The sequence below is a fragment of the Protomyctophum parallelum genome (genome assembly GCF_964188405.1).
Source record: "Protomyctophum parallelum genome assembly, chromosome: 1".
NCBI classification, from domain to species: Eukaryota; Metazoa; Chordata; class Actinopteri; order Myctophiformes; family Myctophidae; genus Protomyctophum; species Protomyctophum parallelum.
The window spans coordinates 68620850-68639967 of NC_139697.1; the positions used below are offsets into that span (position 1 = coordinate 68620850).

A 19118-nucleotide genomic window follows, 5' to 3' on the forward strand; every position below is an offset into this window, starting at 1 on the left:
GCATAATTCCTTTTAGAGAGGGGGTATCACGACCCGGTCTAGGGCATAACGGGGGGGCTACACAGTCTCTCAAATTGACTGAAAATAGGCTGCAGTTTATTCAAAGGGTTGTGTAGGGGGACCTTTGTGTAACAGTGGTTCTCAAAAAAAAGTCTTCTGAAAGAATATATATTCAAAGATGTGTGCCTCATTTTCACGATATTTCAGAAATAGCAGACCTACAAGCTCGTAGCGCTCGTAGCTCAAAAACCTCTGTTCAGCTCCCACTGAACAGGCACCTGGTCCAACCTGTAGGTGGTGCTAATACCTACCGTGACAGCCAGAGATCACCCTCCCCACCTTCGAACATGACCAGTAGACTATAGTTCCGAATAAGTCTTGACTTTACAGTTCATCCCGTGGGTCGCAGAGGGTTTTCCTCTATGGAGAATAACATCCGCTTATCAATATAAGCATTGTGGTCCAAAAATAAACAAACGTAACCGTCTCTGACCGCAATGTTGTCAGGGAGGTGGCTCTGCATTGTTTACTAGTCACTCCATAGTCACTCATATTTGATACAGTCTGTTTCTGGAAAACCTTTAACTTCTGCTTTCCTCCTACCGATTCTCTGACTGACCATGTATCATTTAAGCATTGCAACACACAAATTCTATTGCCACTTAGCGTTCAAGCAGCGCAACTTGTATAAATAAACACAGTTCCTGAGCAATCAGGTATGTTGTATTTGTATTTGAGTGTATTGCACCACATTTCTGCGTCCCAACACCTGCACTAGTTCATAATCTTCAGTCTTTTTAATGTCCCTTTTAATCTTTGCTGCCATTCCTTCTCTCTCTCTCTCTGTACAGGCACGAGTTTGACTCGGAGCAGATTCCTGACCTGACCAAAGATGTGTACATCCAGGACATCCACTGTGTGGGCTCACTGTGCAAGCTCTACTTCAGGGAGCTGCCCAACCCGCTGCTCACCTACCAGCTCTACGAGAAGTTCTCTGTAAGTATAGAGCCCAGTGACGTAGACTCCGTGGGGCTCGAGCCCCCATGAGGAATTAGCGGGGGGGAGGGGGCGGGCCCCCATGTCGAGTATAAAAACATTTCGTCTCTGTATAGAGCGCCCAAGTCCTGACGTAACTCTCTCGTCCCCTCGATTCCCCTGGTTCACGGAAGTCATTTCTCTATGGAGAACAACATGGGCTCATCTTGAAATCGTCTCATATATAAGCGCTGTGGTCCAAAAATAAACGAGCTGTCTCTGCGTTATCGTCAGGGAGGTGTCTCTGCTATGGTTTACGACCGTCAGTGGCTCATATGATACAGTCTGCTTCTAGCGATAATGTAACTAATCCAGTAGCAGTAACAATAGTGTTTTCTCTCAGTCAGTTGATTCTTCATATCCATATATCCTTCTACACCAAATGTCTTCGCCAAAAGTAGCCGATCTACGAGATCACAACGTGTCCCAACACGATGCATTGTGAGCTTGTACATCTGCTATTTTGGTGAATGTCCCCCCCCCCCTCAGCCCAGAGTAGGGATGCTGGGGTTATACTTAGTTGCACGCCGGTGTTACGTACCCCCCACCATAGCCGATCTACAAGCTCACAATGTGTCACACAGCACTTCTCATCACGTGACCGCGCCCCAACCAAGTATAAACTCATACTTTTTGATAAGGTCAAACGTACTTTGACAGAAGAGATCTGGAGCAAAACCAAAATGACGTATGTACATATAGGGAAATCAAACATGACTGTTATACTGAAAACTATGTTTTATTTAATCTGCCAAAGAAAAAAATATCACTTTGTGCCCATATTAGAGGAGGTATAATATTGCCACTTTATATTGAAACGGGTCGTGCTAGAATGATGAAGTAGATCGAATCTGCCAAATGTGTGATCTCAATGACATGAGTATCATTTTGTGTTGTATTGTCATTTTCAATACTTCATAACTCCAAAAGGCCCTGGTTGTGTCTGCTGTTGTCGCTCTCACTCACACTGTTCCCACAAACGTTTCCATTGCTGGCTTCTTCCATTCTCTGTCGGGGGCAAACCAAAAAAGATCATTTCATCAAACACTTTAACCCATTTAGACCTAAGGATGATTCTACAAATGCCTTCTGACAGTTTTCTGAAAAATGCATGTTTCTATGTCGGTTGTTCTCAAACATTCTCATGCCAAGGACCCCCAAACATATATGTAATTGGCCGCCAAACCCCCATCTGAAAATATGTTTTTCCAGGGACCTTCCCCCAGAAGCAAAGATTTGAGTTAAAAACGTTCGCTCTGAAAGAATATATATTCAAAGATTTGCGCCACATTTTCACGATTTTTCAAGCTATTATATTATGTTTCGTTGGTCGACACCCCTAAAATCATACCATTGTGCTGAGCGCACCCTGTCATTAGAAATACAGCAGACCAACGACTCTTAGCACGCCATACACAGTGACATGGAATAGAAATCTCCTCCAAGCATAACAGAGTGGCCCCTGAGGATCAAGTACATGTTTGCCGGTCGTTATGGCAACATAGCTGGACAAGAGAGAGAGAGAGAGAGAAGAAATGGAGGAAAGGAGAGAAGCAGGCGTGTGGCTGCACAGTTAAAAACCTCTCTCGCTCGTCAAAAATCGCTGTCGCTCGTCAAAGATAGCTATAACAAACAAACTCGCAATGCTTGCACCCTTTTTGGTGTTTTAAGCATCGTGTTATACTTTAGCTATTGGAAAATAGCAGATCTCATAGCAGATCTCAGAGCTCTACAAGCTTTGTAGATCTGCAGTTTTTTTTTAACTCCTGAAAATGTGGGCGCAAATCTTTCAATATATATTCTTTCAACGTTTTTTTTAAACTCAAATCTTTGCTTCTGGGCGGGTCCCCTGGAACAACATATTTTCAGGTGGGGGCGGGGGGGGGGGGTCCGGTCCGGTCCGCAGCCAAATTCACATAATTCTGGGTGTCCTTGGCGTGAAAAAGGTTGAGCAGCACTGACATGGGTTTTTCAGAAAAAACTGAAACGCCTGTTTCAGCTTTTTACAACACATCTGTACGGAGAGGAACAGCAGCAGCTGAGTGTAGTAGAGTAGACACACACTGATGTATACCGATCTCTCTCTCTCTCTCTCTCTCTCTCTCTCTGTCTCTCTTTCTGTGCCTCTCTCTCTCTCTCTCTCTCTCTCTCTCTCTGTGCCTCTCTCTCTCCGTCTCTCTCCATTCTTCCCTTCTTTCTGCTCCTGAAGGACGCCGTGTCGGCAGCGACGGACGAAGAGCGACTCATCAAGATCCATGATGTCATCCAACAGCTGCCTCCTCCGCATTACAGGTCAGTGTGGAACGCCACTGCCCCCCGGTGGCAGTCCCACGCTATGCCTGCCCTACGTAGAGCCACACGGTGCTATTATCTCTTCTATATTAATGTGTGTTCAGCGTTCCTGGTTTATTGTCAGTTCCATAGGATAGGACAACACAACAGTGATGTTATCCCCCGTGCAACATGCATGTAAACAACATCATTAAAATGCCACTGACATTAGTGTGGGGACAGAGAACCAACGATTCAGCCAGAAAAGACATTCTTTTCCTTTTGAGAACCTAGAGCAAGGCACAGATGTGAGAACTCTTAAATATTGATAACAATTCACAGGATGCAACACGACTCCTAAGGTTAGCATTACCAACCGAATAGAGCTATTGGATTATCTAATGTTGCCTTTAAAAAATAAGCAATTTCAGCTGTGGTTCATTTAATTTCCTGTATTTTGTCGTGTGATTTCTACTGTCATGTTTGCTCATATAGTAACACAACACTCCGATTGCCCGGGGTTATTTAATCCATTAAATCATTGCGCCCAATCGATTTATAGCAACGGAGCCCTTTTACCGACGTACCGGAAGTTATACCGGATGTGATTGGAGCAGCGAAATGTAGCCAAAACACTCTAGAGCCGACCGACAACAACTGGAGGCATGATTAAATCTAACGCGACTAGCGACTGGACCGCGGTGGGCCGTCTAACACATGATCTTTTCTTAGAATTGGACGGGATGGTTTAGATCGAGAGTTAACGTTTTAAGATTTTCGTTGTCGTCGGCTAAAAAGGGGGGGAACATCGAGGATTGCACAACTGGCGCTCCTAGGCTGTGGAGCGATGCGATCGGTTTTACTTTTCATATCAATAATCTTCGTCTTTTGGATAAAACTTCGTCCTGGGCGCTGGGTGTTACTAATAGAAAGGACGGTGAACTTCGTCCTGGGCGATTGGGGTGTTAACGGTCTGAAGAGTCAGCCTCAGACATAGCAAAATACCAAAGCCAAAGAAAGCTGAATAAATGAATGTTTGATGAAGCGCCTTCCTTTCCATTCCCAGGACACTGGAGTTCCTCATGAGGCATCTGTCCCATCTGGCCACGTTCAGCTACGTCACCAACATGCACAGCAAGAACATTGCTATCGTTTGGGCTCCTAATTTACTACGGTGAGTTTGGGAATTCTAACCGGTGTTGTTTTTGGCAGCAAATTTAGATTTTTTGTTGTAGTCATAGTCTTCTGAATAGTTTTCATTTAGTTTTAGTCTCATTTTGCTAGTCACCTGGAATGTGTTAGTCTAGTTTTAGCGGACTAAATGTCATGAGATTTTCGTCGACTAAATCTACAGTTGATTTAGTCGACTAAATGGGGGCCTTGATGCAGTCGCAATGACTGATTTTACACTTGCTGTGACACGTTGCGAGCTTGTAGATCGGCTATTTTCAGCATGCAACAAAGTGTAAAATGACTTATACACGATCTCTTGTCCACTAGTCCCTTCCTAACATGTTAGTCTAGTTTTTATTTGTCGACAAAATTGTCAATATATTTAGTCTTAGTTTCAGTCATTGTAGCTTAGTTTTCATTAAGTTTCCATTTAGTTTTCGTCAGTGAAAAAAGGTTGTCGACGAACATTTTTCGTCATAGTTTTAGTCGACGAAAACAACACTGATTCTAACCACTTGAAAGTATAGATGGTTTACGTGGTTCATGTTTGACTCAACTGTCTCAATAGGTAATTTCTCATAGTTAAATTAGATTTTCAAAGAAGCCATATTTATTTTTCCCTCTTGTCTCTCTCACTCTCACCAGGTCTAAACAAATCGAGTCGGCGTGCTTCAGTGGCACGGCAGCCTTCATGGAAGTGCGTATCCAGTCTGTGGTGGTGGAGTTCATTCTCAATCACGTGGATGTTCTCTTCAGTACCAAGCTCAGCACACTCATCAGAGAGGGAGGAGGTATGTCTCTGTGCACCGGAGCGGCTGAAATATCTTTTGTTGTATATGTTTGTTCACCGTGATACTGTTGCTGTGTAGCTGGGAAACTTGCTCCTCGTGTGAATCAAGGTTTGTATAGAATTCACAAAATAAGATTTTAACTCCCCCACAAATCCACAAATTTCAAATTTCAGATTTTTATTGAAGGGACCCTTGAGATGCCGCATTGCGGCATGAACAAACAAAATACAGAAAAACATACTGTACACAAATACGCAAAACATACAGTGCACGGATACAAACGGATATACAAATACATACATATATACACAAATAGCTTGCTCGCTAGGGCTGTGAATCTTTGGGTGTCCCACGATTCGATTCCGATTCTTGGCGTCACGATTCGATAAAAAAAAATATATATATCAAAAAAAAAAATCGAAAGCATTTTTTTTCCAGATTCAAAACGATTCTCTATTCAAAATGATTCTCGATTCAATACATAGGATTTCATCACAATCTACTCCAGCCAACTGAAGTACTATACTACAGTAACTTGAAAATGACTGTGATTAGGGTAAGCTTACATTTCATATCACCATGTAGTGAGAACTCCTGTAACTGTAACCAAGATTTTTGGAAATTATGAATCGATTTTGAATCGTTCATAACGTGAATCGCGATTCGGATCGATTTTTTTGGACACCCCTATTGCTCGCCCTCTTCCACCTAACCCACCAACCACCACATCAGCAGCTGTTACACAATGGACATAAGGTCACAGTGCAAATACTTCAGTGTCATTACTGGCTACCGTCGCGGTTAGAAGCACAGACAAGTTGAGTCTAGATGTGGATATAAGGAAGTCCTGAAGCTACTGAATGATGAGATGGATCTATAAGGGATCGAGGGAGATTGTTCCAATCACATGGGGCGTCACATGGCCTCCTGTGGGGGCCCCATCACTCATAATCACAAGTAAGACACGTGAACGCGGGAAGCGAACGCAGCTCGTAAATTGAAATAACAACAATTAGAATAAATTACGTACTTTAAGGTTTTATTTGAAAGATTTTTTTAGTGTGTGTATGTGTGTGTGCGACGTGCGTGTGTTTTTTTGTTTATTTCTTTTGTTTTCTTTAAGTTTTCTTTTTAAGTTTTTTCTTTTTAAGTTTTTTTTTAAGTTAAGTTTTTGTGTGTGTGTGTGTTTTGTTTTTTTTGTGTGTGTGATACAGCTGCACCCTCTGGTGGCGGGCGGGTGGTGTTACAGCGTGACACACACACAGACAGACATGTTCTGCTAGGTCTCATAGTTAGTGCTCATTGCATTCGCAAATTAATTCCATACCCCCCTCCCCCAATCCCCAGGTCACAACTCATTGTCGAGGCCCAAGTCGCTGCTGGTGTCGTCTCCCTCTACCAAGCTGCTGAGCTTAGAGGAGGCCCAGGCCAGAACCCAGGCTCAGATCAACTCTCCGGTTACCGAGGACAGCAAGTACATTGAAGTGGGCGAAGGTCCGGCGGCCCTCCAGGGAAAGTTCCACACGGTCATCGAGTTTCCCACTGAGAGGTGTGTTGCACTCCTAATCCTGTCCTTGCTTGTAACAAAAAGGAGATTGAATGTCAGCCATTTAAGCCTGCAAAGAGGAGGGAGGAAGTTATAAACCTACTTCTCTCACAAGGCCAAACGTGAAGAGATCATTTGTACCGACATGAGGCAAAGCGTGGGACTATTCAGTATTTTAGCCGTGACGTGAGCGCCCCATCCAGAGATACTTCCGGGTCCTACTTCGTCGCTTTTGTGTCCCCATAGAGTTATACTGTGACGCTCCGTACATCGGACTAAATCTGAGACGAAAACAACCACGAAAGTCAAATTTTACCGCTTTCCTCGCAACAACAAAGCTGCTGCTCTCCCAAATCTGGCTGTGACAGGCCGTCTGCCCCACACTGGATGCTGTCGCCATTTTATTTCATTGTGTCAACTAAATCCTCATTAATTGCAAACTAGATTCAACCATCCTGCACACATTCTAAATATGCCCCCGAAATATTGTACTGGGCAAATGGACTGTTACCACCTTCAATAATAATGATAATAATAGTCTTTATTGTCTCCACATCATATATTTTCTTTGTCATGGACACTTGTACAAAACGAGTTGGAAGCACCCATTTTAACCCTCAATGGCTTCCTTTCTGAAAAATTACGTCATTGTAAAAAGATTCACGCGTTTAGATATTCTATTTACAATGAGATGCGGACGGGAGCTGGTGCCACTTGGACCCGGACATAACGTAGCACTACAAAATGACGTCGGACTTAAATACTGAATAACGCACAAGTGCATACAAATCCTCGTTATGAATTTAACTTAAATCGAACAAAATCAAGCCATTCGTGGTCGGTTTGGTTCCATTTGTACACTAAGGTACCGGTTGGTTCCCAGTGGGAACCGGTTCAGTTCTTTTTGGTTCCTAGTCCATGAGCCATGAGCTCCAAAATTGGAACGTTAATTATAAATTGAGTGGGCAAAACCATACCTATATTAGATTGTTATCACCATGAAACTTCCCCAATTGAGTACTTACACGAAGACAATGATTTATTGTATTACAAATTACAAGTATGAAAAAGCTACTACTGTGGAAGGGTTATCATGTATTAATTGTATTACTTGTATTGATCCTATAAACAATTTAATATAGGTCTAGTTTTTCCCACCAGCTCTGGCTCATGGACTAAGAACCAAAAAGAACTGAACCGGTTCCCATTGGGAACCAACCGGTGGAAATGGGGTCTCAGTGTACATATGTAGTAAAGTAATTCAGTGTACTGATTTTAATACAAAGTACTTGTCTCACAAGCCACATTAGTTACAAGAGTGTCATTTACTACTTGCTCAGGCCAGTAATGAGACAACTATGAGCTACAGTAGCATTTTTGTGCCATAGCTTTTCTTGCACCAAAGCCTGCATATCGTTTTAAGTAACCATAACTCTTTTCTTCCTCTTGTTTCAAACACAATGAGCAGACAGAAATATGGGATAAGTATCTTGGATTCAGTCAGCCTGACGTCGAAATTTAAAAAAGATCTTCTAATCTAAATCCTCCAGTTTTCTGAAATACCTATGTTTCTATATCAGTGGTGTTGTCAAGGACCCCAAAAAATATATGTAATTGGCCTCCGACCCCCATTTGAAAATAATGTTGTTCCAGGGACCCCCCAGAAGCAAAGATTTGAGTTAAAAACGTTCGTTCTGAAAAAATATATATTCCAAATTTGCTGCACATTTTCACAATTTTTCAAAAATAGCAGACCTACAAGCTCGTAGCACGCCACTCGGTGCTTGTAGATCTGCTATTTTTTGACTAATAGCTCAATTCTAACATAACGTTTAAAACACCAAAAGGGGTTTCCGGCCCAAAATGGGTTAAATTAAATATCTTACTAAGCCTCTGTGTTGTGTTGGTCACAGGAAGAGGCCTCCTATTAAATCCAAGAAGTCTCCCGTGGGAAGCTGGCGTTCCTTCTTCAACTTGGGGAAGTCGTCGTCCATGTCCAAGCGCAAGTTGCATCGCAACCCCAGTGAGCCCAACGAGCTCAAGACTATGGCTCTAGCTGGTAAGACTTGTATTATTCAGTCAGACATTTTGACAATAAGCTCCTGGGTCTAAGTCAATGGTTCATCAACGGTGGACTGTAGTTTTTTTGGGCACGCTACTTTGCCATTAGGCAAATTCTATACTGGTCTTCTGTAGCCATGCAATCGGAGATATCTGCATACGTCAGATGACATCTAAATTCAATACATTCAAACATTGGGGCAAACAACTGACCTTTTTTCTTCGGTATGCATGACGTATAAGTTCTCCTCCAAATGACCATGACAACCCTCCTGGCTCTGGAGTGGTCCAGGACCATACCATGACAACCCTCCTGGCTCTGGAGTGGTCCAGGACCATACCATGACAACCCTCCTGGCTCTGGAGTGGTCCAGGACCATACCATGACAACCCTCCTGGCTCTGGAGTGGTCCAGGACCATACCATGACAACCCTCCTGGTTCTGGAGTGGTCCAGGACCATACCATGACAACCCTCCTGGTTCTGGAGTGGTCCAGGACCATACCATGACAACCCTCCTGGCTCTGGAGTGGTCCAGGACCATACCATGACAACCCTCCTGGCTCTGGAGTGGTCCAGGACCATACCATGACAACCCTCCTGGCTCTGGAGTGGTCCAGGACCATACCATGGCAACCCTCCTGGCTCTGGAGTGGTCCAGGACCATACCATGACAACCCTCCTGGCTCTGGAGTGGTCCAGGACCATACCATGACAACCCTCCTGGCTCTGGAGTGGTCCAGGACCATACCATGGCAACCCTCCTGGCTCTGGAGTGGTCCAGCAATATTGCTGTCGCGATTGCAATCGCTTCAAAATATCGCTGACTGTGCGAGGAGCGCTCCCATTCCTTAAAGTGAACCTCGTTCATTCGTGAATTGTGGTGTCCTTAGCGTGCAGTATAAGACCTGCTCTGCTCTGCACTGCTCATCTTGGGACGAGTAAACAAACATAGTTGCCCCAAACTCTTCTCCCTTCTGGCTCCAAAACTATGGAATGCACGTCCCATTAGAATCAGAACTGCAGCCTCACTCCCAATCTTCCTCCGTTTTCAGACTCCATCATGGCCCGTAGCACTTGCCCTAGCTAGCCCCTTAGATAAGCACGTAGACATGTTATGTAGACAGCACTAGAATTGCATTGTATGTAGTCATAGCACTTTATAGTATATATGCATAGTGTAGTATAGTACAGTATGTATAGTTTATATGTATAGTTTCATTATATAGATATTCCACGGTTCCACTACATTGTATGTACTGTACAGTATGTGATGTATTGCCATGCTTTTTGTTCTTGCTTAATGTAAATCGCTCTGGATTAAGTCTGCTAAATGCCTAAATTGTGATTGTGGTCGTTCCAGGCGGGAGAGGAGACACGGCAACACTAAGATCAGCCAAGAGTGAAGAATCGCTGACCTCCCTGCATAATGTTGAAGGTAATGTTTAAGTGCTTCTCTCAACTGTGTTGTGTACATAATAAGCAGCACAAAGGACTTATTTGGAACATAAGAGATTACTCTTAAACAGCTTATATAGACTTATAGAAAAATACATGATCCACGACCAGTGTTGATTTCGTCGACTAAAACCAATACTTTTTTCACTGACGAAAACTAAATGGAAGACTAAATATCCTGACCATTTCGTCAACAAATAAAAACTAGACTAAAATGTTAGGGTGGGACTAATGGACAAGAGATCCAGTATAAGTCATTTTACACTTATTTTCAGCAGTCATTACGACGGCATCAAGGCCCGCCAAAATACATTTTAGATTTTTTTTTAAATACGACTAAAACTAGACTAACACTAAAACAGGTGACTGAAACGTGACTTAAACTAAATGAAAGCTATTGAAGAGACTATGGACTAAAACTGAAATAAAAATGTGCTTCCAAAAAACAACACCGTCCACAACCCTGGTTGTCGTACACTTGAGTTTAATCAGACCAGTGTGTGTCCAGTGGAAACCTCGTATGAATCTGATCTCAGGTCAGAATGGGTTAAGCTGACGCGTGTCTCCGTGTGTCTAGGAGAGTCCAAGGTGTACCGCCCGCGGCGGCCACGCTCCAGCAGCGACGCGCTGTCGGCCTCCTTCAACGGCGAGCCGCTGGACGGCGGCCGGCATCACCACCACCAGCACTGCAACCCCTACGACCGCCACGAGCAGGACGCCGCCGCGGAGGAGGAGGACAGCGACGGAGACAACGGACCCATCCGCGTGCCCGCCCTCATCTCCCCCACGCCCCGCTCGGCCCCCGGCGAGGACGTGGACCTCAGCCCGCCGGACATCGGCATGGCCTCGCTCGACTTCGACCCCATGTCGTTCCAGTGCGGCCTCCTCCTCCCCGACAACCCCTACAGCGCCTTTCCCGTGGACGACTCCTCCACGGGGGCCGAGGGGCTCGGCCTGAAGAGGAGCTCCGGCAGCGCTGCCGGCAAAACGAGTCGCTCCGGCGAGCACGTCTCGCCGTGCTTCCTGCAGGGCGACGTCGTCACCGCCCCGTCGCTGCCTCCGGACCTCGGCTGCGTGACCACGGGGGGGGGGGAGAAGGTCGGCAGCAAGAGGCTGACCACCTCCTACTCCTACACGGATAAGCCCACGCAGGCCGTGTCGCCTATCAAATGCTTAAAGTCGGCCAGTTTAGCGCCGCTGAACATCTCGGAGATGTTCCCCGCAGACGTACTACAAGACGAGAGCACCGCCGCTGTGAAAGGTGTCCCTCCTCCCAAGCCTTCTTCGTCCCCTCCTCCTCCTCCCTCGGGACACTGCAGGGGGGACCCTCTCCCCTCGAGGGTCGGCGGAGAGCCCTCTCTGTGCGAAGCGTTCCAGATGGAACTGCACAGCAAGCTGGCCGCCCTGGACGGCGCAGAGAGCCCAGAGCCGGCGGGAGAGCAGGAGGGTGCACGGCCGAGAGCGCCCCCTACTGGAAGTGAAGAACACAGAGGTAAGGCGGCGCCGTGTATAGTTGCCATTGCAGACGTATTCAAACGTTTCACACACGTGTTGTTTTTCGTCGACTAAAACTATGATGAAAAATGTTCGTCGACTACCTTTTTTCACTGACGAAAACTAAATACAAACTAAATGAAAACTATGCTATGATGACAAAAACCAAGACTAAATATATTGACAATTTCGTCAACAGCTAAAAACTAGACTAAAATGTTAGGAAGGGACTAGTGGACATTGTGGACAAGAGGTCCACTGTAAGTCATTTTACACTTGGTTACACTCGCGCTGCGCCGCGTTGTGAGCTTTTAGAACGGCGTAAGTGTAAAATCAGCCATTACGACGGCATCAAGGCCCGCCAAAATACATTTTAGTCGACTAAAATCTTATGACTTATAGTCGACTAAAACTAGACTAAACACCGAAACATTCCAAGTGACTAAAATGCGACCATTTTAAATTTGCCGCCAAAAACAACACCGTTTTCACGTTTCTCTTTCATTTCATTTCATTTGGTTTCTCGATTATCATACTCTGTCATGCTACCTATAACATCTATATATTTTTTTCCCCACTTGAATTAATGCCATTAAAATGGATGCCTGCTTTTTTCCCCCCCTAGGTTTAGTGTCCCAGCAGGTTCATGCCTTTAACAACTCGCATGGAGCTCAAAGAAATCTTATCACGTGATGCCCGGCCTCCATGCTTAACTTTTCCCTCTCTTTCCTACTCCTAAAGAGCCTTGAAACCTGCCTGCCTGCTCCTGTCCTGTCTTGTTATGCAACCACGTGACCCTTTTCTCACTCCAATCATTCGTCAAATGCAGTTCCCATGTCTTTGTCGCCCCTTCCCCAGGAGCCGTAGCTCTGGACTCGTCAAAGGACCTCACCCCCGGTCACCCCCTCCTCGTATCTGCCCCGCCACCCCCTCCCCCTCCCAAGAATGCTGCCCGCATGCTGGCCTTGGCCTTAGCGGAGTCTGCCCAGCAGCAGCAGCAGGCGTCAGGCGCTCAGACCCAGAGGAGATCCTCCGGGCCCCCCGCCGCCACCACCCCGGTGTCCCCCGTTCGGCCGCAGGAGGAGGAAGAGGAGGAGCCCTGGGACGCCGTGGACTCGCCCCCCTGTCCTCCTCCGGCGCTGCTCCAGCTCCGCGTACGCATCCAGGAGGAAAACTCCCCCATGGAAAACGCCGCCGCGACCCCGACCGCCGCCGTCGCAGCCTCTTACCCGCCGCTGTCCCTCATCGTCCCCCCGTCGAAGCAACCGCAGCCGGACTCCACCGGCCTCAGCAGCAAATGTTCCCCATCCACCCCTCCTGGAAGTAGGCCGGACCACGTCACCCCCCCACCCGCCACTCCTCTTTACCAGGGTGCTGCCTCCCGCAGCCTGGTGGCTCTGACCCAGAGGAGAGCAGAGAGCCAGCAGCCTGCCGTGGGTCAGGTAGCTCTCTCCACCAGCAGGTCCAGTCCCGCCCTGGTCAACATGTGCAGTAACGGCTGCAAGGGGGCAGGAGGCTCGGCGCAACCCGTTGCTGAGGTAAGCGGCGCGCACGTTTTTATTGAGGAAATGACCGTGAATAAATGATTAGGTGTGATTATGTTGAACTGAAGTGAGTTCTATTTAATGAATACATTTCTTATACAACTATTTACGTGTCCATATAATGTTACAGCCGATAGAGTCAAGAATGATTTGTGAAAAGTGCAACAATAGAATACTATATGTTCAGACTCAGAGGCATAGGGCATCCTAAAAGCGAGGATAATGGAGAAGTGCCGATATAAGAAAAGACAAAGAGACAATTCATGTTTTCTTGAGATCTGGATAAATAAACCTTCCCTCAGGCAGAGAGTGGGATGTGAGCCAAAATGTGCCCGGTAGGCTTTTGTTTTTATTTGATCGGCTCAACGATTAGTCCTTTAGTGTAAATATCCACGCCTAACGTGTGTACATACACGTCCTCGCAATCCATGGGTTGGATTAGCTAGGACGGCTCCACACGTCCTGCGCTCTAAATGGGTTAACAATCCCCTCCCTGTCAGTAATGTGATCTATATTACATTGCATTTCCCACACTCTGCATCATTCTGTGTTCATATCGGGTAAGGACTACCGGTAGTCATTACAAATACAGAAAGGATGTTAGGACAGCATGCAAAATAAATATACCTGCTCTTTAAAGTTGTCTCAGGTCAAAAATATGGTCAAGTTAATCTGAAATAATGGTCCAATAACAATATGCTGTTTAATTCCCAGGTCAAGGCCGAGGAGACCGTATCACCCCCAACCTTTCCCAAACCGTCGCCCCAGCAGCCGCAGGCAGCTCAGCAAGCTAGAAAGCAGGCACTGCCACAAACACAACCTCAGCTACAGCCTCAACCTCACATTCTGGCCGACCCTCGGACACAGACTAACCCTCAAACAGAGTCCCGTTCACAGTCGCAGCCCCAGACACAGCTCCACCCTCAGCCGCCGCAAGACCAGCCCTCGGTGCAACCTCAAACACACGCAAAGGCCAGCGCCAGAGTAGCCCCTACTTCGGCAGAGCCCGTGGAGAAGCCCTGGGAGGCCATTAAGCCGGTACAGCCCTGCGTCGAGCCACTCAAACACAGGGACTCGTATGGAGCCACGCCCCCGACCCCTCCCATCCGCTCCATCGAGAGCAAACTGGCCACGGCGGCGCTCAGCCAGGCAGAGGCCTCCTTCCACGTCCTGTCCGATGCCTCCACGCCCGCGGACGCTCTGCCTCACCCTCACCCTCCTTCTCCTCGCAAGACCTCTGCCCAGCAGCCTGCAGCCTATCTGTACCACTCTAAAGGAGAGGCGCTTTCACTGGAGCCCCCGGGGGGCGTCGCCTACTACCACCACCAGCACCGGCCCCTTCCCGTGGGTCCACAGTCTGTGCCACAACAACACCACTACCGGCCGGACAGCGTGCCCCCGCACCTCTCCTACGCGTCAAAGTCCGAGCCTCAGATACCCTACACCAGCGCCCCCCGCGCCGACAACCGCTACTGCACGCTGGGCCCCAGGTCCTACCACCACTCCATGAAGTCCCGGAGCAGGGGGGGAGGAGGGTACGTTTCTCCCGGGCTAGGGCACCAGGGTCAGGGTTACGCCACCATGGACAGAGTCCAGGGATATCCCACCATCCGCAGAGTGCACTCGTTCCACGTTCCTCCCACCGTACGCCCAGTGCCCCTCCAGCGGACGGAGGTCCCGCCCCCCGACGACGACATGTTCTTCTACCACAGGCCCATGTATCAGTGCAAAGCCTACCAGCAGGTGGCGCCGCCCCAATCGCAGCAACAGCAGTCCTCGCAGAACGACTATCACGTCACCCAGCTGCAGCCTTTCTTTGAAAACGGACGGGTCCAGTACCGCTACAGTCCCTACTCGGGTGGCAGCCCTCTGGAAGCGCCCTACTACGACGTGGACCCTTATGGGACCATACGCGTCCGGCACTTTCATTCCTACGGCAGAGATTCAGGGTCCAATGGAGGCCGGCCGGCAGCGGGCAAGGCAAGCGGGTACCACTACCTCTCCCGCCACGTCCTCCTGCCCGGGAAGGAGCACAGTTTTGTCAGCAGGGACATCATGCCCCCCGGTCACGGCTCCAAGGGAGCTCCCGTCTACCTTTCTTGGGACCCCGAGGAATCGGAGAGACTTCGCATGCACTCCATCCGCAGGGAGAGCAGGGCCAGGCAGAAGATCAAGGGTCCGGTCCTGTCTCAGTACGACAACGTGGGCCTGTTCGCGCCCGCAGATATATCGGGTTACGAGACCCTGCACCTGCGCAGCAAATCCGACCCTGGCAAAGCTCTACTGATGGCAGCCGTGGAGAGCAAAGACGGGAGGTACCACGCCAGGCACTTGGATCCCGACGTCCTCCTGTACATGGACACTGACAAGCACAGTCAGCTCAACACGGTGAGTGACAAGTTGGACGGACCGGCCAAGCAGAGCTCCAAGAAATGCCAATCCTCACACTCCCTTCCGGCTGTCGTCGTGAGCCACAACCTCTCCTACCAGCAGGAGAGCGGCCGGCACGAGACCAAATACGAGCCTGGAGACGACAAGCTCAGTGGTGGAGGAGGTGGCGGCGGCTCCAAGCACTGGCAGCAGCAAGGGTACCCCAATAAAAGGAACTTCCAAACGCGGTACGGATGCCCCGATCACGACCACCACCAGAGCATGGTCAAAGCATCCAGTGGCTACCACAGCACAGACGAACAGGCGCCGGCTCCCAGGGAGCCGGCCGCCCATTCGAAGCCCGAGAGGTCACACAGTGTCCGACTGCAGCAGCACTACAACCAGGCCAACCCCGAGCTGGAGAGAGACTACTCCTACCAGACGCACGGCAACGCCAACGTGGTGCCGTCCCACTACGACAACCTGGACGACTTCCACCCAGTACCTCAGCCACAGGTGGCCCCTCCCCCGGTTCAGAAACGTGGAGGCTCCGGTTCCTTCCCCAACCCTGGTTTTACAGTGGCCCACAACAACAACAGAGCCTACTCCACGGCCTTGGGACAGGGCGCCTTTATTCAGACTGAACTGGCCCTGCAGAGGCCAGAGACACAGATACGTACAGAATGAAGAGGAGTGGTCAGTTAGTTTAGTCGTTTTAGCTACGTTAAAGAAAGCAAATAATAAAGACTCCACTGAGCTAACTATACGCAGCCTCTGCTGGACAGTGGGACTGTCGTTAAGACCATTATTTTTGTTCCTATGTATTTTTAATGAATTGTAAAGAAAATCTTAAGAGACTTTATACGGAAAGTACTGAATGTACCAGAGATTACGGTCTGGGGGGATAGATGTTGTTCTGAATGATTGAGACGGTACCGAGTCATAAAGGTATATGATATTAAAGACATGAGGTACGTTAAAACCAGGGCCGCAAAAATGTAAAATATATGTACATGAATAGAATCACTAGTAAGAATGGATTTTCTTTTGTTTTTGTTTTTTGGGGGGGGGTTTTAGGAGCGGCGCAGGGTATGAGCATTAATGGGGATTAAGGTTTTGCATTTTAGAAATGCATGTTCTCTTTCTCACTTACAGAACAGTTCTGTGTACTTTGATATCCATTGTGTACTATTGTGGATGTTGCAGCACAAGTCGTTTGAAGGAGGTAACGTATGTAAGTCATCACGGCCACCCTCTCTATTCTTATGCCCTGTTATACTTGGTTTGCGCGCCCAATATCGCGCACCAGAAATAGCCTGTCTACAAGCTCACAATACATCATGGCGCTTGTAGATTGGCCATTTTCAGCATAAGTCAGGTTTTACATACATAGCCATACCGTACAGTGTGACCACCTGTATGCTGGGGTTGAGGGACTCGAGATCTGGATGTTTGTCAAATAACTGCAATGGGTTACTTTAAATTAATATAGTGGGGTTATTAATATCTCATTTACTCTGTGACTGTGCCATTTTTATGTAACTTTGCTATAAACAAATTTAATTGAAATCTAATGGGATGTTTTGGTACTCGTTTGTTCTTCATTGTAAGAGGGACCAAACAATATGGCAGTCACTCTGGACTCGTGGAAATATTCAGTACAGTATATGAGTTGGAGAGGGGACGGACGAATGCCTGTTATACTTCTTTTGTGTAAGAGGGGTTTCCAGCTATTTCAAAGAACCAATGTGAACTGGAATAAATGAATAAAGTTAGCTGAAAATGTCATTGGCGTTAAGCACACCGTTGTTGACTTTTTGGGTTGGAAAATGAAAAGAAAGCCTTTGTTTTTGTTCCTAGAAGTGGTACTTTTTCTACTTTTAAGTAAATGAGAAAGATACTGCCTTCTCATTGCATAAACACTATGAACTTTTGATGAGACTCTTACTCTTAAGATGATTATTCTTGATAGTTAAGTTAAAACACTTTATTATAAGCTTATAGTATGCATATTATAACATTACAAGTCTTGTATGAGCTGTTATACCGATACACATGACATTTATCACAATATATGTATTTTCTTCATAAGCCATCTGAATGAAACCAAAAAGCACAATTATATGTTTAATCAGGCATGACAACAAGTACAGTAGTGTATTGGCTCTCGGACAATGTTTCTTTCCCTTGTTTCCAATATTTTTGCTTTTGCTAACTGCTCAAGAACTATGAAATTCTCATACTTAATTCATAAACTTTATTATTTAAAGTAATAACAGGAAGTTAATATTAACCCATTTTGGGCGGGAACCCCTTTTGGTGTTAGCATTATGTTATGCTTTAGCTATTGAAAAATAGCAGATCTACAAGCTCATCTATGAGCTTGTAGGTCTGCTATTTTTGAAAAATCGAAGAACGACTGACAGGAACATAGCTTTTTCAGAAAACTGTCAGGATTTAGTAGACATTTTTAGAATCTGATCTCAGGTCAAAATGGCTTTTAAGGGATTCACGATACCTCACAAAAATACATAATCACTCAATATAATACCCCTGCTAGTGTGGCAAAAATACTTAAACATTTCAGGTCATATATGAGTCATGATACCTCATAAATATGTCATGCACTTTTTGCAAGTATAACAGCAATAGAAGACAATGACATAAATGTATTTATTATTTGTGTGATCAAACCTGTGTGGCAGATCAAAGAGTAGTTGCCTATAGCCCCAAAAGGAGGAATGGTTTAGTAACGATAGGATAGGAATCGAGACAAGCTTTCAAGTCCTGTGTATTGAATTGGAATATTGCGAATGCATATCTTCTCTATACTGACACACACACACTACACACATCTACACTCCACATTAAAGACAGAACCAAACAAACCTGTCGACTCAACATTTCTAATATTTCCAACATGCGCTGCAATTTATTGCATACAGCAATATTTTCTGCACTATATATATATCGTCTCTGTCGGGTGCAGGAAACCACATACTTTATGTGACCACATTTGACTGAGGGACTGCCATTGATTTCTTTTTTTTTTTTAAAGCAGGGAATCATAGCTTCAACTTGACATTGGTTGGTCAGTTTGTCCCACCAGTTTTGGAGATATGGCTTATAGAGTAAATGTCTTGCAGAAAACAGTGAGTTGAGAAAGCAGGCTTGAAAGGTTCACTCCTGTGGTTTCTAACATTACACCTAGCTACATGTTTAAGTAATTATTTCATATTTACATGTCGATTTCAGACATGCTCTAGTATGTGAAGAGTCTGCCTGTGCTATTAAAGTTCTCATTTTAAAAAATAATTATCCTGGTGAAAAGCTGGAATTTGCGCGATGGCAGGCTCTCAGTCAAATCTGGTCACA

The 19118-nt window shown here is 46.5% G+C and overlaps 1 protein-coding gene across 1 annotated transcript in view; it reads left to right on the plus strand.

Annotated features, from left to right (window-relative positions):
- The window catches only part of arhgap32b (Rho GTPase activating protein 32b), an 81884-nt gene extending 63307 nt beyond the window's left edge, over nt 1-18577 (plus strand). The window contains exons 12-22 of the mRNA XM_083778832.1: nt 852-996; nt 3245-3327; nt 4373-4480; nt 5125-5270; nt 6618-6819; nt 8730-8875; nt 10241-10315; nt 10913-11827; nt 12688-12954; nt 13051-13367; nt 14088-18577. Coding sequence (XP_083634958.1) covers nt 852-996; nt 3245-3327; nt 4373-4480; nt 5125-5270; nt 6618-6819; nt 8730-8875; nt 10241-10315; nt 10913-11827; nt 12688-12954; nt 13051-13367; nt 14088-16430 — 4747 coding nt within the window. The 3' untranslated portion in view covers nt 16431-18577. The remainder of the gene's footprint in view (nt 1-851; nt 997-3244; nt 3328-4372; nt 4481-5124; nt 5271-6617; nt 6820-8729; nt 8876-10240; nt 10316-10912; nt 11828-12687; nt 12955-13050; nt 13368-14087) is intronic.
- The last annotated feature ends 541 nt before the right edge of the window (nt 18578-19118 follow it).